Below are 24,939 nucleotides of genomic sequence, written 5' to 3'. Positions count from 1 at the left end.
ATCCTGGACCTCCTGACGGGCCGACCCCAGCTGGTGAGGGTAGGTAACATCACCTCCGCCACACTGACCCTCAACACGGGGGCTCCACAGGGGTGTGTGCTTAGTTCCCTCCTGTACTCCCTGTTCACCCATGACTGCGTGGCCATGCACAACTCCAACACCATCATCAAGTTTGCTGACGACACGACGGTGGTAGGCCTGATCACTGGAGCCGATGAGACAGCCTGCAGGGAAGAGGTCAGTGACCTGGCAGTGTGGTGCCGGGACAACAACCTCTCCCTCAACGTCTGTAAGACCATGGAGTTGATCGTGGACTACAGGAAACAGGAGTGGGGCGAGCATGTCTCCATCCACATTGACGGGGCTGTAGTGGAGTGGGTCGAGAGTTTCAAGTTCCTCTGTGTCTAAAACACTAATGACTTCAAATGGTCCACACACACAGTCGTGAAGAAGGCGGGACAGCACCTCCTTCTCCCTCAGGAGGTTGAAAAGGTTTGGAATGGGCCCTCAAATCCTTACAGCTGCACCATTGAGAGCATCTTGACTGGCTGCATCACTGCTTGGTATGGCAACAGCACCGCCCTTGATCGCATGGTGCTACAGAGGGTGGTGCTTGCAGCCCATTACATCACTGTGGCCGAGCTCCCTGCCATCCAGGACCTCTATATCAGGCAGTGTGAAAGGAAGGCCCGGAAAATTGTTAAAGACTCCAGCTACCCAAGCCATAGACTGTTCTCTCTACTTCCGCACGGCAAGCGGTACCGGTGAATCAAGTCTCACACCAACAGGCTTCTATCCCCAAGCCATAAGACTGCTAAATAGCTAACAAAATGGCTACATGGACTATTTGAGTTGACCCTTGCATTTACAAGATTCACAGGACTCCACGCACTCACACACACTGACACTCCAACACACACACACACACACACTCATTTCATTTGCTCACACACACATAATATTTACACACATTTATACTGACTCTACACACACACACACACACACACACACACACACACACACACACACACACACACACACACACACACACACACTCACATACAATCATCATGCGCTGCTGCTACTCTGTTGATCATATATTCTGATGCCTAGTCCCCGACATAAGCTAAATCAGCTGCTAGAATACACATGTTAAGAGTTTTTACCAGTGCTCCATGAATGTGAGCTGTAGACAGTTCCATTAATCATATTTAAAAAAGCAAAGAGAGAGAAAGAATGGGTTCGGGAGACCGTACATATCTACCTCTATCACTCCAGTATCCCTGCACATTGTAAATATGGTATTGGAACTGACCCTGTGCCTTCAGAAAGTATTCATACCCCTTGACTTATTCCACATTTTGTTGTGTTACAGCCTGAATTCATAATGTATTAAATAGCTTTTTCTTCTCACCCATCTACACACAATACCCCATTATGACAAAGTGAAAAAAAAAAAAACATTTGCAAATGTATTGAAAATGAAATACAGAAATATCTAATTTACATACACTACCAGTCAAAAGTTTGGACACATCTACTAATTCAAGAGTTTTTCTTTATTTTGACTATTTTCTACATTGTAGAAAAATAGTGAAGACATCAAAACTATGAAATAACACATATGGAATCATGTAGGAACCAAGAAAGTGTTAAACAAATCAAAATATATTTTATATTTGAGATTCTTCAAATAGCCACCCTTTGCCTTGATGATAGCTTTGCACATGCTTGGCATTCTTTCAACCAGCTTCATGAGGTAGTCACCTGGAATGCATTTCAATTAACAGGTGTGCCTTCTTAAAAGTTTGTGGAATTTATTTCCTTCTTAATGCGTTTGAGCCAATCAGTTGTGTTGTGACAAGGTATGAGGGGTATACAGAAGATAGCCCTATTTGGTAAAAGACCAAATCCATATTATGGCAAGAACAGCTTAGATAAGCAAAGAGAAATGACAGTCTATCATTACTTTAAGACATGAAGGTCAGTCAATAAGGAAAAGTGCAGTCGCAAAAACCATCAAGCGCTATGATGAAACTGGCTCTCATGAGGACCGCCACAGAAATGGAAGACCCAGAGTTACCTCTGCTGCAGAGGATAAGTTCATTAGAGTTCCCAGCCTCAGAAATTGCAGCCCAAATAAATGCTTCACAGAGTTCAAGTCACAGACACATCTCAACATCAACTGTTCAGAGGGGACTGTGTGAATCAGGCCTTCATGGTCGAATTGCTGCAAAGAAACCACTACTAAAGAACACCAATAAGAAGAAGAGACCTGTTTGGGCCAAGAAACACGAGCAATGGACATTAGACCAGTGGAAATGTGTCCTTTGGTCTGGAGTCCAAATTGGAGATTTTTGGTGGGTGAACCACCAAAAACGGATGATCTCCGCATGTGTAGTTCCCACCTTAAAGCATGGAGGAGGAGGTGTTATGGTGTGGGGGTGCTTTGCTGGTGACCCTGTCTGTGATTTATTTAAAATTCAAGGCACACTTAACCAGCATGGCTACCACAGCATTCTGCAGCAATACGCCATCCAATCTGGTTTGGGCTTAGTATCACTATCATTTGTTTTTCAACAGGAGAATGACCCAACACACCTCCAGGCTATGTAATGACTATTTTACCAAGAAGGAGAGTGATGGAGTGCTGCATCAGATGACCTGGCCTCTACAATCCCCCAACCTCAACCCAATTGAGATGGTTTGGGATGAGTCGGACGGCAGAGTGAAGGAAATGCAGCCAACAAGTGCTCAGCATATGTGGGAACTCCTTCAAGACTGTTGGAAAAGCATTCCAGGTGAAGCTGGTTGAGAGAATGCCAAGAGTGTGCAAAGCTGTCATCAAGGCAAAGGGTGGCTATTTGAAGAATCTCACATATAAAATATATAATGATGTGTTTAACACTTTTTTGGTTACTACATGATTCCATATGTGTTATTTCATAGTTTTTATGTCTTCACTATTATTCTACAATGTAAAAATAAAGAAAAACCCTTGAATTAGTATGTGTGTCCACACTTTTGACTGGTGCTGTAAGTATTCACACCCCTGAGTTAATACATGTTAGAATCACCTTTGGCAGTGATTACAGCTGTGTCTTTCTGGGTAAGTCTCTAAGAGCTTTCCACACCTGGATTGTGCAACATCTGTCCATTATTATTTACAAAATTCTTCAAGCTCTGTCAAATAGCTTCTTGATCATTGCTAGACAACCATTTTCAGATCTTCTTGGCAAGCAACTTCAATGTAGATTTGGCCTTGTGTTTTAGGTTATTGTCCTGTTGAAAGGTGAATTAATCTCCCAGTGTCTGGTAGAAAACTGACTGAACCAGGTTTTCCTCTAGGATTTTGCCTGTGCTTAGCTCCATTCCGTTTATTTTTTATCCTGAAAAACTCCCCAATCCTTAACGATTACAAGCATACCCATAACATGATGCAGCAGCCACTATGCATGCGAATACTTTCTGAAGGCACTGTGCTTATTTACTTTCTCATGTTCTTCTTTTTTTGTATTTTATTTCTCGTGTGTTCAACCTTATGTTAATTTTTTGTACTACATTGATATTTATTACTGCATTGTTGGGTTTAGCAAGAAAGACATTACACTTTACTTGTGCACATGACATTCAAACTTGAAATCTTGAAAGTTGATTTACATCATCAACAAGATTCAGTCTGGTTGGCTGATACGTGCAGCAGAGAGAGGCAGACAGACATACTGTACAGTGGAGTGGCTGCATCAACGACCCTCCGACTCAACTCCATCCCTTCTTCAGTCGGGAGTTGCACGTGCGTCAAGGCAGCACAGGTAGTCTAGACCTTAGCTAACCATCCTATACTAAATATCCACACAATCCACTAGCCAGCCATACATCATGAATTAGAAGAAAATTAATATTATATTATGACGTTATTATTTAAGAATTTAAGAGCATTGACAATAAATCACAATCAGTATAGAAGAAAATCAAGCTAGCTAACTAGCAGATTTACATCAATCATCAACAGCAATGATCAGCTGATAGCCCACCCTTATTTCCCGATGTCAATCATGTCTTTAGGAGGCACTGTAAATAACAGCTTGCTTACAATTTGCGTTTTGTTGCAGAAATAAATAGGCTTATGCTAAAAAATGTTACAATTTTCGCTACAGAGGCAGTTGGTATGTTATGAATTCGTAGATATTAATTATGAAAGGGGGATGTGCGCCCTTTTTTCATTTTGAGCACCTGCCCCCTGAAAGGTCTGTGCACGGCCCTGCACAGGACTGTATGTTTTCATGTTAGCAACCATTTCTATTTGAGGTAGCAATGTTCTCTGGAATGAATTGGTGCTTCAAGTATTTTCAATCCAATAAATGTAATTTATTGTTTGTAATACATTACCATTATCCAGTCCTGTAAGATAAAGTATATCTATCCAGTGTAGGGGTTAGCTGTGATGTTGAGAAAATATTGGATGAGCTGGCTTTAAAGATTCTGTTTATATTCCATATAAAGATTGATTTTCTAGGTATAAACTGGTGTTATGAAATAGATATAAAAGTAAACAAAGTAATGTAATCATGTAATTTAAACTGAGTGTATGAGTTAAGCCTCATCTCAATAGCATTTATTATCAAAAAAGATTAGATGCAGAAATAATGCTAATCTAATCCATTGTATTGACTGTCAACTGAAATACTGTTCACACAATTCAGAAGAGAGGCCATTTCTACATTGGGTAGTGTTTTGGATAGGATACTGCAGCCCGGCTGCTGTCACTGACAATATGAATCTGAACAGAAAGAACCTCTGTCCCCAAAGTTCCAGCCAGATAAACAGGCACCATGACATTTTTTGTCAGTGCAGTCGTATTTACAGACACGATTCCCCCGCCACCCTGCAATTTCAGCCAGAGAAGTTGATGAGGCAGCAGTAGCAGTATAGCAGGCTGCAGCAGGGGCTGCTTGGCGTGGGAGTGAATCCAGAGCACTGAGCAGTGAGTGAGCGGGGCGAAGTGGGGTGACTGCGGCCTCTCTACACTGGAGGACTTGTCCCTTGGCCTGGCAGGGCCCCTCGCTGGGCACTGCGCGGCTCCATGCAGTTGCAGCTACTTGGTAGTAATTAGGAGCAGCCACTGCACCACAGCACCCTCACATTAGCAGGGTGGGTCAGTCAGTCGGACACACAGCACCCTTCTCTCCATCAACTCTAACTGCCATGGCTCTGGTACTGGCCAGCCACAGAGTGGAGAGGCCTGCCCTGGAATTCACTCTGTCTGCCTGCTCACGCTAAATATAAACCCCTAAACAGCACAACACGTCCCAGTCCTGTCTGCTCAACCACTGTCTCAGAGGCCTACTGTATATCTGTGGAGAACAGGAATCCCTAGAGTTTTCATATCACTGCATTACATCTATAAAAGGTAGTACTGTAGGTGTTACTGTGAACAGCAATTTGTTTAATATTTTGCAGTACACTTTTGATAAAGTATGTAGAAGTGGTCTTTTGATCCCGATCCAATAGGATGTATCGTTTTTTTTGGGTAAGATATACAGTGAGGGAAAAAAGTATTTGATCCCCTGCTGATTTTGTGCGTTTGCCCACTGACAAAGACATGATCAGTCTATAATTTTAATGGTAGGTTTATTTGAACAGTGAGAGACAGAATAACAACAAATACATTCAGAAAAACGCATGTCAAAAATGTTATAAATTGATTTGCATTTTAATGAGGGAAATAAGTATTTGACCCCTCTGCAAAACATGACTTAGTACTTGGTGGCAAAACCCTTGTTGGCAATCACAGAGGTCAGACGTTTCTTGTAGTTGGCCACCAGGTTTGCACACATCTCAGGAGGGATTTTGTTCCACTCCTCTTTGCAGATCTTCTCCAAGTCATTAAGGTTTCGAGGCTGACATTTGGCAACTCAAACCTTCAGCTCCCTCCACAGATTTTCGATGGGATTAAGGTCTGGAGAATGGCTAGGCCACTCCAGGACCTTAATATGCTTCTTCTTGAGCCACTCCTTTGTTGCCTTGGCCGTGTGTTTTGGGTCATTGTCATGCTGGAATACCCATCCACGACCCATTTTCAATGCCCTGGCTGAGGGAAGAAGGTTCTCACCCAAGATTTGACGGTACATGGCCCCGTCCTTCGTCCCTTTGAGGCGGTGAAGTTGTCCTGTCCCCTTTGCAGAAAAACACCCCCAAAGCATAATGTTTCCACCTCCATGTTTGACGGTGGGATGGTGTTCTTGGGGTCATAGGCAACATTCCTCCTCCTCCAAACACGGCGAGTTGAGTTGATGCCAAAGAGCTCGATTTTGGTCTCATCTGAGCACAACACTTTCACCCAGTTCTCCTCTGAATCATTCAGATGTTCATTGGCAAACTTCAGACGGCCCAGTATATGTGCTTTCTTGAGCAGGGGGACCTTGCGGGCGCTGCATGATTTCAGTCCTTCACAGCGTAGTGTGTTACCAATTGTTTTCTTGGTGACTATGGTCCCAGCTGCCTTGAGATCATTGACAAGATCCTCCTGTGTAGTTCTGGGCTGATTCCTCACCGTTCTCATGATCATTGCAACTCCACGAGGTGAGATCTTGCATGGACCCCCAGGCCGAGGGAGATTGACAGTTATTTTGTGTTTCTTCCATTTGCGAATAATCGCACCAACTGTTGTCACCTTCTCACCAAGCTGCTTGGCGATGGTCTTGTAGCCCATTCCAGCCTTGTGTAGGCCTACAATCTTGTCCCTGACATCCTTGGAGAGCTCTTTGGTCTTGGCCATGGTGGATAGTTTGGAATCTGATTGATTGATTGCTTCTGTGGACAGGTGTCTTTTATACAGGTAACAAACTGAGATTAGGAGCACTCCCTTTAAGAGTGTGCTCCTAATCTCAGCTCGTTACCTGTATAAAAGACACCTGGGAGCCAGAAATCTTTCTGATTGAGAGGGGGTCAAATACTTATTTCCCTCATTAAAATGCAAATCAATTTATAACATTTTTGACATGCGTTTTTCTGGATTTTTTTGTTGTTATTCTGTCTCTCACTGTTCAAATAAACCTACCATTAACATTTTAGACTGATCATTTCTTTGTCAGTGGGCAAACGTACAAAATCAGCAGGGGATTAAATACTTTTTTCCCTCACTGTATATATTTTTTAACAATAAAAAACATACACATACAAATGATGGCATACAGTTGCACATCAATGACATCAGACCTACCCAGACCCACCTGCTCACACCCCCATCACCAACGCCCGCGTCACTCTCCGCCACATGGCCTCAAACTGCACCATTTTGTTTCTCTCTGTTGCCCACTTACTTTCAACATTGAGATAATTAAGCATTTGACCTTTCCATTATGTTATCAAGGGTTGATTTCCAGTTTTTAAGTATATGTTTTTTCAAGATGATTGACGAGAAAAGTAATTTGCATTGTAATACTTCTGACAGCCAACTTTCTTACTCCGCCCATAACTTTTGGACTATATTGCATTCCCAGAAGGCATGGATTATTGAGTCATTGTTAGTTTTGCAGAATTTGTGAATTATGCCTCTTGCATAATACATTTTATACATTAGTTTATACTGGATTAAGCGGACATTTTTGTTTACTGTAACTTAGTTATATTCCAACATTCCCTCCATCTTGTGCCAATATCAGTTCTTTTAAAGTCTTGGTTCCAATAGTTTATATATTTTTTAAAGAGATTGTCAGTTGGATATCTTACCTATCATATGAATATCCTTTTCTGACTCAAATAGGATTCCCTCAAAATTGCTCTGTTGTCCAAAGGATTTGAAATTGAAATTTCGTGATATGAAACTTTTAAGTTACATCTATTTGAAAATATCTACATTGGTCAGTCCAAAACTGCTTTTTAATTCTGCCATGGGAATAAATGTATTTTCTATTACCAAGTCATTTACAGTTTCTATGTTTTTAGTTTTCCATGTGGACCAATTTATTGGGGAATTCTGAAAAGCTATCCATGGATTGTTCCATAGGGTTATGTTTCATTTTCTTCCATATTGTTATAGTGTTCTTAACTATGAACCAAATATACTTTTATAGTTTTTTAAAGAATGTCTTCGGTGGGGTAATTGGTATTACTGAGAATACATTTAAAAATAGGATGTATCCTATTCGCACCCTCTCAAAATATCATTTGCACTCTCTAGCAGGTGAAACAACTTTTATGCCATGCACACAGAAAGCTAATTGGGGTTTTGCTCACCCTCCTGAGGGTGATAACATGAAACCTCGTGCCCCTGCCCCTCAGCTGCTCTGCTCCCGCTCCCCCATGTCTCTGACAGTTACTGTGTGGGATGCAGCTCAGCCAAGTGAGAAACCAAAATCTACACGATGGGCCAATTATCAGCATAACACCTGTTTCTGGGTGGGATCTAAATAGCAGTCCAGGGGTGAGCAGACTCCTGCCAGAGCATTAGTATCTGCACCATCTGCACTGACCTGTGACATCAGCAAAAAAGGAAAAGTAAGGAAGCAACAACATAAATTCAGGTTGTTTCTGATTGCTGAATTGACAAGCTGTGAACCCTGTGAAAACGTGTGGCTTGTAGAGTGAAGTGTAGAAGGGAAATACACTTACAGTACTGTATTGTTTTACAGAAAAGTACAGGCGTGGAGACACACTGCTTAGTCATTCATGTGTGTGTTGTCTTTCCATATGATTTTGAAATGTCACACTTCATCTCCCATAATGGTTATCAGTAGAGCCCAGGCGCTATCATTACTGTGGTTTCGCTGGCTCAGCAACAGAGACTCTACTATGAGAATAGGGCACACTGTGAATACACTGGGAGTGCTGCTAAAATGAAGCTTCAACATGATAATGTGATGTGTGTGTATCTTCTCTCCATGGACCATGAAACACACAGTGTCCTGTCCCTGGGGTGTGCTCCTAACCAAGGGGGAACGACCATTAGCATACGGGCTCATTGTCGGAAGACAATTAGAATCTTTATCCGTGTGGCTTCGCTGCCAGCAATCCATATTCATAGCGTTAAAGTGAACAAAGGCCTTAAGTGGGCTAATTAAATAGCGTGGTAATACAGGACGCTGCGCAGGGACAGTGTGTGTGTGTGTGTGTGTGTGTGTGTGGGGGGGTATTCTCATATCATCACTGGAAGTGCTCTGGAAGGGCTGTTGACCTTTCATGATTTATGGCAGAGAGTGTGGCATGGGTTGGGAGGTCTGTAATTGCACTATCTATCAAAACAAATGGATTAGCCTCAAGAGCCCATGCAGGAATGAGCTCAGGCAGAGCACGTAAAGTGTGTCATTTCTAGGATGTTTCTTTGATTACCTTTGGGTTGACTCACCTTTCAATTCTCTAAAATGTAATAATAGCCAACGTGAATTATTATGAATAGATGTAGATTTCATGACCAGAGCATTATTTTATGATGCTCACCCTAGATCCTGTTGGTTCTACTGTGTTCGTTCTCTTCATCCTCTAGGTGTATGAAAGATGGAGGCTGAGGTCTTGTCATGCATACAGTAAGATGGTACAGAGAGCCCACCCCATCCTAGACACCAGTCCCTGAGTGTGGCCCTTAGTGCAGGCAAAGGGAGGGAGAGAGAAGCTTCAGCTCAGCCAGCCTGACTGAGCAGAGCAGCCTGCCTGACATGCTAATTGAAAACCTGTGTAAGGGATGAATGCTATAATGGAGCTGGACAACAGGATCACTATGGATAGATCCATCCTCAGCTCAGCACCACCCTACAATTACAACTCCTAATGATAACACTCACCTGTCTCATTTAGACAGTCTGGCTGGATAATTGAAGAGTAGGGGAATGTTCTGAGATTAATCCCTGAGGGCGAATCTGACTTAAGTACACGCACATGGCCTGATGAGAAGTGCCTTGCAAACAGAGAAGCTCTCTGTTGTGGCTTGATTGTGTTGTGATGGTCCTTGCCTCATGAATAGTACAAAATAACAATGTGAGAGCCCATGGAAGAGCCGAGAGGACTTTTTAGCAGCAGCATGTGTGGGGTCTCCCTCCCAGTGAAAGGTACAGAGTGGCCTTGTTTAGTAGTGGAGTGGAGTGAGGCTGGCTGTGGCTGGCCTAGAGAGCTCTGCGTAGCTAGCTCCTCATGTCTAACGACGTCCTCTGGATGCCATTAAGCAGGCTCACCGGGGGTAATTGCCCAAGTCATTAAAAGTTTGATGATTTTGCTGCTGGGTGGAGGGTTGCCTGCCCTTGCTGTGGCTCACTTTGGATTTGGCTTGGGCATGTCACATGCTCGTGGGCACAGTGCTGCTCTCTCTCTCTCTCCCTCTCTCTCCCTCTCCCTCTCTCTCTCTCTCTCTCTCTCTCTCTCTCTCTCTCTCTCTCTCTCTTTCCGTCTCTCTCACGGGGAGCAGCGGAGCACATCTCAATTTTTCATCCCTTTCTCTCCCCACACTGAAACTCGGAAAGCTCTCGGGCCAACTCCATTATTTTTTTAACAGGTAAAAACCTTGTTGATAGAGAATGGAGAGAGAGAAAACAGGGAAAACAGGGGAGGCTAGGTGGAGTGCACTGCCTATGATGCATGTTTAAAAAATAGAATATTTAACTGCCTTACAAATGAGAGGGTAGCAGCTATATGTGAAACAGAGACTATTATGTTTTGTTTACCCATATTTAAGTATTAGCAAGAGGTTAGTGAAGGAGATCTAGTGGTCTGCTCCTGTTGTCAGGTTGAGAAGCAGAGACAATGAGATGATTCAACCTTTTGTACCCATCAGGAGCAGAAAGACTGGAATGATTGTAATGATTCAAATGATGTCCGATACTGAACAATAATTACAATATTTTTCTAGCAGCAGTCCTCTCACCGGCTCAGCCGAGTTGAATTGTGAAAATATTCAACTAAACTCTATAGATACACTATCAATGTAGACCTTGCAGAAGAGCTTGAGCAGTGGGCTCATTTCATCCAGTTAGGTTTCAAGGTCAAGGGCAGCAGGCGGGCCAGACCTCTGGGTACTACAGCGGTTCATTGGAATGGGGGACTTGTGGATGTCCATCCCCTTCATCAGAGCTGATCCAGCCGGACATGACAGGAGGGAAGGCCCTGTGTCTAGTACTGTACTCTAGTATTGCACAGCCAGGGGACTCGGGTCACTCTCCCAGCTGGTGGCAGGGCAGAATAGTAGAATACACAAAGTTAGAATAGTAGAATACACAAGGTGCAATTTCGAAATGTGGTTGTGCATCAGCAGTTTTTCTCTTGTTACATCAGTCACTGACAGTCACTCAATTAGCCATGTCAGCTAACACTTTTTATTTTGTTTAGGTAGTCTAGCCAGCTATCTAAACTTGGCCAAACACTGATTGGGCACACAAAGCACGTGCCCAGGGGCCCTGACCACCAGGGGGCCCTCATTGATCTGTGGCAACACATTCTATACTGTACAGTAGTTCATATATATAACCACTTGCTACACATTCTATTGATGACACCACTTTTCCTCTTCGTTCTTCTTCCCACATTTCATTACTGATTACAGTTGTCAATGGAGAATTTTGGAAGGACAACGCCTGAGACATGCACTTCATAGATAGGATGAGTGATGGAGACATGAAGGAAAGGTACAGTGAGGGAAAAAAGTATTTGATCCCCTGCTGATTTTGTACGTTTGCCCACTGACAAAGAAATTATCTGTCTATAATTTTAATGGTAGGTTTATTTGAACAGTGAGAGACAGAATAACAACAAAAAAATCCAGAAAAACGCATGTCAAAAATGTTATAAATTGATTTGCATTTTAATTAGGGAAATAAGTATTTGACCCCCTCTCATTCAGAAGGATTTCTGGCTCCCATGTGTCTTTTATACAGGTAACGAGCTGAGATTAGGAGCACACTCTTAAATGGAGTGCTCCTAATCTCAGCTTGTTACCTGTATAAAAGACACCTGTCCACAGAAGCAATCAATCAATCAGATTCCAAACTCTCCACCATGGCCAAGACCAAAGAGCTCTCCAAGGATGTCAGGGACAAGATTGTAGACCTACACAAGGCTGGAATGGGCTACAAGACCATCGCCAAGCAGCTTGGTGAGAAGGTGACAACAGTTGGTGCGATTATTCGCAAATGGAAGAAACACAAAAGAACTGTCAATCTCCCTCGGCCTGGGGCTCCATGCAAGATCTCACCTCGTGGAGTTACAATGATCATGAGAACGGTGAGGAATCAGCCCAGAACTACACAGGAGGATATTGTCAAAGATCTCAAGGCAGCTGGGACCATAGTCACCAAGAAAACAATTGGTAACACACTACGCCGTGAAGGACTGAAATCCTGCAGCGCCCGCAAGGTCCCCCTGCTCAAGAAAGCACATATACAGGCCCATCTGAGCAGTGGAAGTTTGCCAATGAACATCTGAATGATTCAGAGGAGAACTGGGTGAAAGTGTTGTGGTCAGATGAGACCAAAATGGAGTTCTTTGGCATCAACTCAACTCGCCGTGTTTGGAGGAGGAGGAATGCTACCTATGACCCCAAGAACACCAGCCCACCGTCAAACATGGAGGTGGAAACATTATGCTTTGGGGGTGTATTTCTGCTAAGGGGACAGGACAACTTCACCGCATCAAAGGGACGATGGACGGGGCCATGTACCGTCAAATCTTGGGTGAGAACTCCTTCCCTCAGCCAGTGCATTGAAAATGGGTTGTGGATGGGTATTCCAGCATGACAATGACCCAAAAAAAACGACCAAGGCAACAAAGGAGTTGCTCAAGAAGAAGCACATTAAGTTCATGGAGTGGCCTAGCCAGTCTCCAGACCTTAATCCCATAGAAAATCTGTGGAGGGAGCTGAAGGTTCGAGTTGCCAAACGTCAGCCTCAAAACCTTAATGACTTGAGATGTATGCAAACCTGGTGGCCAACTACAAGAAACATCTGACCTCTGTGATTGCCAACAAGTGTTTTGCAACCAAGTACTAAGTCATGTTTTGCAGAGGGGTCAAATACTTATTTCCCTCATTAAAATGCAAATCAATTGATAACATTTTTGACATGCGTTTTTCTGGATTTTTTTGTTGTTATTCTGTCTCTCACTGTTCAAATAAACCTACCATTAAAATTATAGACGGATCATTTCTTTGTCAGTGGGCAAACGTACAAAATCAGCAGAGGATCAAATACTTTTTACCCTCACTGTAGTTGCAGAAAGTCACTAGCAGTGAGAGACAATCTGAAAAGGTCAAGGTTTTCAGCCAGGCTCACAGTCAGGTGAAAAATCCTAATATAATTACTGACTGTCTGTCTGATAGGCATTGTGTAGGTTATTATAATAACCTTATCAAGGCTGCAAAAAGATGGAGAAATAGAGGCATTTTAAGTTTAGAGTTTAGAATAGTTTAGTCATTTTCTTGTTTCTATATTTGCAGTTGAATGTTTGGTAGAGAAAAATAGTAGCACACTAGTGACTTGTGGTACTCTAAAGCAGTTTGTTTCACATGATTTACAGTGGATACCACTTTTGCTGTCACTGTGAATTGCATGAATTAGACAGTACATTAACTGAACATAATCATTACACCATCCAAATTCTTGAGGAACCCATAGAATGGTGTCTGTGTGTGTGGGTCTCTTTGTGAGCCATAGGAAAACACTGCCTACAGACTAGCCCACGTGACCTCAAGGGCGTCTGTGGTTTTCCACTGAGAGGGGTGTCAACCCAAAGGCCCACGCCTTAGCAAGGTCTCAACTCTGCGATGTAGGCTACTGACAGTCATGACATAAACAGCTTGTTCTAGCTGCATCTAAATACTATTTGATGATCAAAATGTATCTCATTGTACATTAGTATGAAGCACAGTACAGAATGTGGGCATGTTGTTTGACATTGTCTGTATCTTATTCTCTGATAAGAGCATACAGCACATAAACCATTTCAGACATCCTACTATATACCCAGTCAGTGCAAGGTTACAGACAGTATACTAGAATAGGGAACACTCCTCTTTAAGAGCAGCTGGCTCTGCGAGGGGCGATGCGGGCTGATCCAGGTCTCTGTGCTCCTCTGGGTGAAATGAAGCAGGAGCCTGGGTCAGCGCAGCGCTGTGGCCCTGCTACTCCACTCAGCACACTGAGGGCCAGCGCAGCCAGGTGGAACAAAGTCCCAGCCCACCAGTTCAGTTCAAATTAAATCAAATCAAATTGTATTTGTCATATACACGTGTTTAGCAGATGTTATAGTGGGTGTAGCGAAATGCTTGTGCTTCTAGCTCCGACAGTGCAGTAATATCTAACAATTTCACAACATGTACCCAATACACACAAAACTAGTAAGGAATGAGATTTAAGAATATATACATATATGGACAAGCAATGACAGAGCGGCATGGACTAAGATACAGTAGAATATTATAGAATAGAATGCAGTATATACATATGAGAGGAGTAGTGCAAGATATGTAAACGTTATTCAAGTGACTAGTGTTCCATTTCTTAAAGTGGCCAGTGATTTCAATAGGCAGCAGCAGCCTCTAATGTGCTAGTGATGGCTATTTAACAGTCTGATGGCCTTGAGATAGAAGCTGTTTTTCATTCTCTCTGTCCCAGCTTTGATGCACCTGTACTGACCTCGCCTTCTGGATGATAGCGGGGTGAACAGGCAGTGGCTCGGGTGGTTGATGTCCTTGATGATTTTTTTGGCCTTCCTGTGACATCAGGTGTTGTATGTGTCTTGGAGGGTGGGTAGTTTGCCCCTGCGTTCGGCAGACCGCACCACCCTCTGCAGAGCCCTGCGGTTGTGGGCAGTGCAGTTGCCGTACCAGGCGGTGATACAGCCCGACAGGATGCTCTCAATTGTGCATCTGTAAAAGTTTGTGAGGGTTTTAGGTGCTAAGCCGAACTCCTTCAGCCTCCTGAGGTTGAAGAGGCTCTGTTGCGCCTTCTTCACCACACTGTCTGCGTGGGTGGACCATTTCAGTTTATCGGTGATGTGTACGCCAAGGAACTTGAAGCTTTCCACCTTCTCCACTGCGGTCCCGTCGATGTGGATAGGGGGGTGCACCCTCTGCTGTTTCCTGAAGTCCACGATCACCTCCTTTGTTTTGTTGATGTTGAGTGAGAGGTTATTTTCCTGGCACCACACTCCCAGAGCCCTCTCCTCCTCCCTGTAGGCGGTCTCGTCATTGTTGGTAATCAAGCCTACTACTGTTGTGTCGTCTGCAAACTTGATGATTGAGTTGGAGGCGTGCTTGGCCACGCAGTCATGGGTGAACAGGGAGTACAGGAGGGGGCTGAGCACGCACCCTTGTGGGGCCCCAGTGTTGAGGATCATCGAAGTGAAGATGTTGTTTCCTGCCTTCACCACCTGGGGGCGGCCCGTCAGGAAGTCCAGGACCCAGTTGCACAGGGCGGGGTTCAGACCTTGGGCCTCGAGCTTAATGATGAGCTTGGAGGGTACTATGGTGTTGAATGCTGAGCTATAGTCAATGAACAGCATTCTTACATAGGTATTCCTCTTGTCCAGATGGGATAGGGCAGTGTGCAGTGTGATGGCGATTGCATCGTCTGTGGATCTATTGGGGCGGTAAGCAAATTGAAGTGGGTCTAGGGTGACAGGTAAGGTAGAGGTGATATGATCCTTGACTAGTCTCTCAAAGCACTTCATGATGACAGAGGTGATTGCTACAGGGCGATAGTCATTTAGTTCAGTTACCTTTGCTTTCTTGGGTACAGGAATATTTGTGGCCATCTTGAAGCATGTGGGAACAGCAGACTGGGAAAGGGAGAGATTGAATATGTCCATAAACACACCAGCCAGCTGGTCTGTGCATGCTCTGAGGACGTGGCTAGGGATGCCGTCTGGGCCGGCGGCCTTGTGGGGGTTAACTTGCTTAAATGTCTTAATCACGTTGGCCATGGAGAAGGAGAGGCCACAGTCCTTGGTAGTGGGCCTCGTCAGTGGCACTGTGTTATCCTCAAAGCGGGCAAAGAAGGTGTTTAGCTTTCTTTTTGTAGTCCGTGATTGTCTGTAGACCCTGCCACATATGTCTCGTGTCTGAGCCGTTGAATTGCGACTCCACTTTGTCTCTATACTGATGTTTTGCCAGTTTAATTGCCTTGTGGAGTGAGTAGCTACACTGTTTGTATTCTGCCATATTCCCAGTCACCTTGCCATGGTTGAATGCGGTGGTTCGCGCTTTTAGATTTGCGTGAATGCTGCCATCTATCCACGGTTTCTGGTTAGGGTAGGTTTTAATAGTCACAGTGGGCACAACATCACCTATACACTTCCTGATAAACTCAGTCACTGTTTCAGTGTGTTCTTCTAAATTATTTTCAGAAGCTACCCGGAACATATCCCAGTCCGCGTGATCAAAACAATCTTGAAGCGTGGATTCCGATTGGTCAGACCAGCATTGAATAGTCCTTAGCACGGGTACTTCCTGTTTGAGTTTCTGCCTATAGGAAGGGAGAAGCAAAATGGAGTCGTGGTCAGATTTGCCTGAAAGGAGGGTGGGGGAGGGCCTTATAACCATCCCGGAAGTTTGAATAGCAATGGTCAAGGATTTTAACAGCGTGAGTACAACAGTCGATATGTTGATGGGACTTCGGCAGCCTAGTCCTAAAATTTGCTTTGTTAAAATCCCCGGCTACAATAAATGCAGCCTCAGGATATGTGGTTTCCAGTTTGCATAAAGTCCAGTGAAGTTCTTTGAGGGCCGTCGTGGTATCGGCTTGAGAGGGGATATACACGGCCGTGACTATAACCGAAGAGAATTCTCTTGGGAGATAATACGGTTGGCATTTGATTGTGAGATATTCTAGGTCGGGTGAACAGAAGGACTCGAGTTCCTGTATGTTACTACAATTAAACCATGAGTCGTTAATCATGAAACACATGCCCTTCTGCTTCCCGGAGAGATATTTATTCCTGTCTGCGCGATGAACTGAGAACCCATCTGGCTGGACCGATTTCGACAGAATATTCCAAGAGAGCCATGTTTCCGTGAAACAGAGTATGTTACAGGCCTTGATGTCTCTCTGGAACGAAATCCTTGCCTGTAGTTCGTCGACTTTGTTAACCAAAGATTGAACATTAGCGAGTAGGATACTTGGAAGCGGTGAGTGGTGTGCGCGCCTCCTAAGTTGAACCAGCAGGCCGCTCCGAGTGCCTCTCCTCCGCCGGCGATGTTTTGGGTCAGCCGCTGGAATCAGTTCAGTTGCCCTGGGGAGAGCAAACAAAGGATCTGCTTCGGGAAAGTCGTATTCCTGGTCGTAATGCTGGTGAGTTACCGCCGCTCTGATATCCAATAGTTTTTCCGGGCTGTATGTAAATGCAAAACATAAGCTAATAATGTAAAAAATAATACATAAAAAAAAAAAAAAATACTGCAAAGTTTCCTAAGAGCTAGTCGCGAGGCCGCCATCTTCGTCGGCGCCAGGATCAACAGATCACTCACCCAAGGTTAGCTACCTGCTTCCTGCTGAATGGTGAGGTCTCCCTCCCTCCGTGGCTTAGCTTAGCAGACACACTCATCTGCTAAAAGGCTGTCAATTTGTTAATCATTTCCCCACATGACAGTCAGTGCTTTCCAGACGGTTAAACATACAAACAAGTAAACAAGCAAGCAGCTTTGAGGAGGAGAGTGAGTCAAGGGAGGTCAATGTCAGGTGGTTTGGCTTGTCACACGCAGGCCCATTAACCTGCACCAGAAGCTACTGTAGCCTACTGTACTATACTGTGTTATAGTCAGGTCTGATGAGAACAGAGTGGGGACTGGTCCTCGTGGACCAAGGATACAGAGAATGCACATACCCTTGTCTGCCCTCATGGAGCGTATTGCCTCCACAGCACAAATAAACACTATGACATGCACAAAAGCAATAGATAGAGGAACTGCTCTCCAGCAGGACTCGTTTACATCCATATGTCAAAGGTCATTAACTTAACATGTTCTAAGACTTGCAACTCATGCATTTAAACTGTGTCATTTTAGGAAATGTCTTTCTGGTATTTGGTTTTGTCATCATGTCCAAACCTGACATGTGGAAAGGGCCTGTGTGTCTCCCAGAGTTATTATGGACCTGTGTAATTACCTGTAGTGTGGAACATTTTTTATTCATTTTTCACAGTTGAAGTGACCCCACTGGCTCAGTGGAGACAGAGAAGCTATACAACTCATAGGATTATATTGCATTATGTAATTTTAAATGAGGGTAGGCACAAGCTGTGACCAATTAAAGTTGAACAAAGCCAGCTCATCTGCTCAGCTCCTCTTAGTAGGTCAGTGAAATTGGTGGAAGTGAATACAGACACATTCACTCTCCTTTGGCCTGAAGCACAGCTTTCACTGGCATATCCATAGCATAGCTCTCGCTGTACTGTAACTGAATGCACTTTACATGATGCATACTGTGAGGAAGATAAGCTTGCATAAATGCTATCGAGGAGGTTTCACATAAAAAACATTACAGAACCGCTTGTACAGTCTCAAAGTACACTGCCTGTAAAATATACCAACGGAAGAACATCTGCATTCCTTGTTTCCCTGTTTGTCTGGATGAGGTTTTACAATGACAGAGGGTCATAGCATACAGTACTGCATAGGCAATAAAGCAGTGCTACATAATGACGTGTGTATCGGGTACAGGCAACCACAGATACAGAGCTGAAGAGATGCAGGACAGAAAGTCTGCAGAGAGGGTTAGGTTTCAGTACCCCCGGAGTGATGCATGACCTACAGTCCCATCTGTGGGCTTGTGTTACAGGCAGAAAGGAAAGGAAAGGGAGTGATGCAGGGGCAGGGAGGGACCGCTGTCCATACCGTACATGGAGTTAGGAGCTAATGTAATGTATGGATCCCTGTTCCCAACGCCCTAATTCAGCTTACCTAACCGTTACATGACTTTACACTGCCTGACCTCTGGCCTGCTAACCAATCACACCAGCCTCATATCCTCACTGTAGTTTTCCTAAAGGGATACACTTATGACTTCTGTGTTATGAGAGATGGAGATAGGAAAGTGTCTTATTAGTTCTGAAAGTGTGCAGCTGCAGCCTGACCCTATCGAACCAGTAAGAACACCCCCAGGCTACTGCTCAACATAATTTCCAATTCTGTTTAAGCACCCTCTTTTATACATGCATACTAAATAGGTGTGGATGTATTTATGCATATTTCCTGAATTTGAATAGTAATTTTTGAATCTGATTTTGTTCTGTGTGTAACTGATGATGATGGTCACTGTCTCCTCAGGTTACTTTCACGAAGAGGAAGTTTGGGCTAATGAAGAAGGCCTATGAGCTCAGCGTTCTATGTGACTGTGAGATAGCCCTGATCATATTCAACAGCTCAAACAAACTCTTTCAGTATGCGAGCACAGATATGGACAAAGTCCTGCTCAAATACACTGAGTACAATGAGCCCCACGAGAGCAGAACCAACTCCGACATTGTCGAGGTGAGTTGGCTTTACATTTTCACTGTATTAGGGCAGGAAACCATGCATATGCTTATGTAGGAAAAAATACAATGTTTGGGCATTGGAGACTGAAGGGCTTGTAACAGTTTCCTTCTAGCCACCAGTCAGATAGGGTAGAGGACATATGCAGCCTCTGATAAGTTGAGCTTCAGTTCAGTCCAGCAACCGACGTGGAAAATCTACCACTGCACAGGCCTGCACTCAGTAGCTGTACAAACAGCATTGAAACCCTGTTTCCCCCAGATACTGTACTGTCGATACCTGCATGGATGAATCCCAGAATCATTATACCACTGTTTAAGACAGAAAGCCTGTACTTTACTCAGATGTTAGTTTTAATTACATAGCATTGTGTAATGAACATACTTTCGAGATTCCTATTGGCTCTGAGAGTGCTGGAGAGAATTCCAGCAGCACTTGGTCTCCCTGGCAGCTAGTGTCCCTCTACATGCCCAAACACTCACATAAGAAGAATAAGCCACTTGTTATGTCAGCCTATCAAATTTGTGGGCCAAGAACATCACTGAAAAGAAAATGGGGGAGATTGTGGATCCATTGGGATCCAAATACCTCTCACTGACGCACTTATCGTTTTTCAACCTATTCAGAACCTGTTTTCCGAAGCTAGTGTCTTCACTCTTGACTAAATGAAAAAAATAAACACATGTATGCCCAATTTAAAAATCATGATAATAACAATAAAAGTGCTTTATTTGTTTTGCAAGCCAATATTTAAAGTAGACACAGAGTAGGTCTTGTGTTTCAAGTTTGACTGAGGTGTTTTCATTAAACAGGACAGACATTTCCATAGCTGCGTCGTAATACACTGTGTTTTCACTGGCAGACTTCACTCAAACATACCTTGTTATTAATCTGTCCGACAGAGAGACTTCAGGAGTTTAAAGAGCATGATGGATACACAAATTCCAAGAATCCCACATTTTTTACAATTATCTTTTACTTAAAGAAATTAGTCAAATTGCATAAAAGGAGTCAGCTGTGCCAGGTATATTTTATTCATGTTACTGCTGCTATTGAATTACCTGCTTGGCAGAGCTGCAAAACAGTGCTCTGGCATCCAGCAGCCTCAGTCCTCTATCAGGGGTCCTATGCATTCTCCCTCTGAGCTGAGCAGGGTCTCACCTGCATAACAAATAAATGGACACACTCCACCCTTATGTAAACCCCATGTTTGTTTTCTGTCGTGACTTGGGAGTTCTTGTATTCATCAAGTACAAGAACTGTTTCTCATATATGGAAGAGGATTCATTGTTTGCTATTTGTTCCTCATAAATATGCTTTTCATTTTTGTAGAGATTCCCGTAGAGATTCTACAGTATGGTAGTGTATGTGTCTGTTGCTACGGTATTGTATATTGTTGATGTATGTGTCAGCTGTATCTTGTAATTGGCATGTACTGTACTCAGTAGGGCACACAGTGTCATCTCTAGGGAGCACAGCCAATGGTTCATCACCTAACTCAAGTGTAGTACATGCTGGTGGGGATCTGTTCATTTCCCACGTAGACCCTCTAGCCACTCGCAAGGATACTGCCCTGCTCTTGCTGCACGAACGAAAGGCGAGAACAATGCAGCGTTGTCCCTGCTCACTCGGCCAGCATCTGCGCAGATATGTGCAAATCCCTCTAGCCCTGCTGGCTATGTGGCCAAGGTTCAGAAGTGAAGAAGCAGAGCAGAAGTAACCAGGCCTGTCCAGGCTCCACTTTTGAACATTTCCACACAAGCCACCATTCACTTGTCCAAAAAGTGCTGCGGCACAAGAGCAAACGTCAGAGCCGTTAGATAGAGCTCAGTGTCTGCTGTGGGCTTATCTGATCTAGCCCAGGCTGTTGGCTGCATCTTGTTGTGGAGTGTTCTTATAGAGAATGCCAGACAACCTCTTCAATAATAGACAAAGGATGTCCTTTTATTCTTACAGAACACAGAGATTGCCAACAGATGTCTGCACTTTTAAGCAGGATCTTTATCATTAGAACACGGACTACCCTTTCGAAAAGACAAAAACAGAAATTGTATTTGTGCCATGATATGAATGTCTATTTGGTTGGCTGTCTGCTGCTTTCCTATCTGTTTAGTCAGTGTCATTGGGATGTAGGATGACTGCACTCCTAATGAGCCATAGGTCCCTAGTTAATGCAAATGGATGAGAGAAGCACTGAATGGATCTCTCTCTCTCTCTCTCTCTCTCTCTCTCTCTCTCTCTCTCTCTCTCTCTCTCTCTCTCTCTCTCTCTCTCTCTCTCTCTCTCTCTCTCTCTCTCTCTCTCTCTCTCTCTCTCTCTCTCTCTCTCTCTCTCTCTCTCTCTCTCTCTCTCTCTCTCTGTTGATGTGTTTCACATGGAGACACTTACCCTGACACTTATCTAAATGTATAAATTGCATTAAACTGATAATTGCCACACAAACAGTCATTTGCTCATCTGCCTGCTTGAGAGACCAAGCATATCCTTTCTGAGTTTTCATTGGGCAACATACGGTCCAATTCCATGTGCGAAGCCAAATCAAAGGGCACATTCCTGCTCAGTAGTACCATCTGTAGATAAAGGCTGGGCCTTGCAGTGTGGGAGAGCATTTGCCATGTTTTCCACAGATGGATGCATGCCTGGGGCACAGTTTGATAGCCCAGTGGAGAGCTATGGACTTTTTCTTAAACTTGGCTCGCTGTGGAGACCAGAACAGCAGGCTCAAAGCGCTGTGCTTGAGTGTGTGTGTGTGTGGGTGGTGTATGTATGTGTGTGTGTGTGTGTGTGTGTGTGTGTGTGTGTGTGTGTGTGTGTGTGTGTGTGTGTGTGTGGGTGGTGGTGGTCTGAACTCCAGCAACACTCCGGGCGACAGGTGAACTGTTGCATGAAATCTCCCTTTGTGGATCACGTCCACTTCTCAGTTTGATTAGAAGTGTCCCCGCTCCCATCTGATCCCATCTGCGTCTCGCCTTTTAAAGACCCGGCTTACATAGCAGCCTTTATTTTTCTGAGTAGCTATGCTGGATAGATTGATGTACCGTTTCCTTTCCTCAGAGGTTAGGGCAAGCTTGTCTGGGTCTCTAAGGACTTAATAGCAAATATCTTGCCAGAGCAAACTTAATTCTTTGCAATGTCGTTTTCCATGTTCACTCATGGGGACAAGTAGAGAAGAACATTTAGCTCGTTTTATTTTCTGGTACCCTTTCTTTACAAACAGTTTGCAGTGGGCAACCTGTAAACCTTTTATCTGACTTTTATCTGACTGATGTACAGAGGATACATCAAATACAGGTCAACTGGAGCAATATCACTGCAATAAAGAAACAGAAAGACACCAGCTTGCATACTGTATGTCAGACTACCCTGTATAGTAGACCACTGCTGTTGGTGTTGGGTTCTGTGGCAAAGATCCTACAGTATAGTAGCTGTTGTTGCTTCTCTAATTGAATTTCATTTGTACCGTAAATGAAAATGCTGCTGTAGGTAATTAAAATAATCAAATCATCCATTCTCCTCTTCCTTCCCAATGGGAGATAATGAAATCTTCCTTGTTCTATAACCTTCTACCGTTATTCTGAGTACAGACAGCTCACTGTCTAGCTGAGAATCCTTGAAATCAGATATCAACTTCATAGGAACGACTTGGCGTCCATCTGTGCTCTTCTTTAAAAAATGTCAACACAATTACGGTTTGCAGCAATGCTTGGATTAATGAAGTTTGCATTTAAACTAAATTGACATGGACTAAACACATTTAAAGTAACCTCAGAAAATAGGGGATGTGGATATAATTGAATGGGATTATACAGCTATAATAGTTTAAACACGAGTGGTAGGCTACACTTTAGTCCATTGGTATTTATTAGGATCCCCATTAGTCCATGCTGGGAATAATGGCTTTAATCACATTTGGAGCTGCAGTTTTACCCAAATACCATGCATGGGCTTGTAAAGAGCGGGACTACAATTGATTTAAAAAGTTGACATTTTGCTTCTTATTTTTATTTATTTTTCCAATGCCCATCTTCTGGAGTAAACAAAGCAAGAGCAGTCATACGCAAATTCACGTTTATCTCCCAACGACATTAGAGAGGCCGTATTTGTTAAATGTGGTTTTGGAAATACAAATAATTTGCCTCATGGTTGAGTGTTCTATAGATAAGCAGCTCATTCAGTGAAAGGAAATTAGCGTAAATATTACTTGCATCATCTCCATAGATTTATCAGTATTGTTACTTTCAATTATCATCTATTATTATGAATGGCACTCACTATTTGGAATGATAATCCGATAAGATATGTAAATCCTGACCATTTCATAATGTCAGGTCTATTGGGTTTTGTTTCTTTACTCAACTACTTTCCTTTTGAATCACCACAAAGCCTGCTTATAGAAACCGCATTGGCAGTGAATCATGAAATAAATGCCTTTGACATATAGAAATTACTATATTTTCTTTTTAGAAAAGAGCGAGTGGTTCCAGGATTTGCTACGGGGGTGTTTATGTTGTCAATCAAAGCCAGTACAGTGATTAAGACTCATCTCTGTCTTAATTAATGCAAATTGGCACATCTGCTATGGTGGGCTAACTGTCCAGACTGTTCAATTAGCCTGATTGATCAATTATCTTCCTCCTGGTGCTTCTGCGGAGGATGTGACAGGGAAGAAAATTGTCAGCATAGAAAGATCGAGAGGAGAAGAGGGAAAGGAAGCCCTCTGTTCGAAACCCTTCACTCTACCCATCAAAATACAGATGCTTTATTTGATTAGGCAAACATTATGATGGAATTTCTTTCATTTTATTATAGTGAAGCATTCAATTTAATGATGTAGTCCTCAAATAGACGTTGAATTGTGGAATTGAAAATCGTGGACATTATCTGAGTACATTTCTGTGTAATTATATTAGCTCTGTAAAGAGGAAGAATAAAAAGACCTCTGTCTTGAGCACTTTGCCACTCATAAGAGGTGGACCAGAGATCAGAGGATGGTTATCACCACGTAATAGATGCATTATATTACACATAAGTGGACTTGATAGGTTAATGGATGTCACTTTCAATCAAGATGAAGGGGTCATGATGTGTAATTACTTAAGCGAGTAATGAGTCAAATTTCAGGTCAGGTTGAGACCGTGCGACAAAACAATTAGCAAACTCATTTACATGTTTATTGCTGGTGTTTTCTCCAATTCTAAATTGCTTGAGTAACAAGAGGAGGATATTTTGTGTCATATATAAGTTGCTCACTCTGACTCTTGGCACTTTACCTGATGTATTCCTTTCATTTGGACCAATGAATAATGTTTCTCAGTTAGTGGACACCAGATATCTTGCAACGACGTGACATGTTGTGTATTTATGCACGACACACCTGCACTTCAGTGGCCCACATAATGCAGTAATTATATGATGGAAACACTAATTTTAGTGTCTTACTCCAGTCAAAGTGACCACACGAAGGCTTCCCACTAGTTCATACTCGTATAAAC

The 24,939-nt window shown here is 43.3% G+C and overlaps 1 protein-coding gene across 3 annotated transcripts in view; it reads left to right on the top strand.

Annotated features, from left to right (window-relative positions):
• Nucleotides 1-24,939, top strand: part of LOC311136867 (myocyte-specific enhancer factor 2A-like) — a 120,378-nt gene that overhangs the window by 36,808 nt on the left and 58,631 nt on the right. For all 3 annotated transcript variants that reach the window (XM_084171174.1, XM_084171173.1, XM_084171175.1), the window contains one exon: nucleotides 19,241-19,444. In XM_084171174.1, coding sequence (XP_084027300.1) covers nucleotides 19,241-19,444 — 204 coding nt within the window. The remainder of the gene's footprint in view (nucleotides 1-19,240; nucleotides 19,445-24,939) is intronic.

Source organism: Coregonus lavaretus (genome assembly GCF_964263955.1).
Source record: "Coregonus lavaretus genome assembly, chromosome: 11".
Lineage (NCBI taxonomy): Eukaryota > Metazoa > Chordata > Actinopteri > Salmoniformes > Salmonidae > Coregonus > Coregonus lavaretus.
This window is presented reverse-complemented; position numbering and strand designations above follow the sequence as displayed.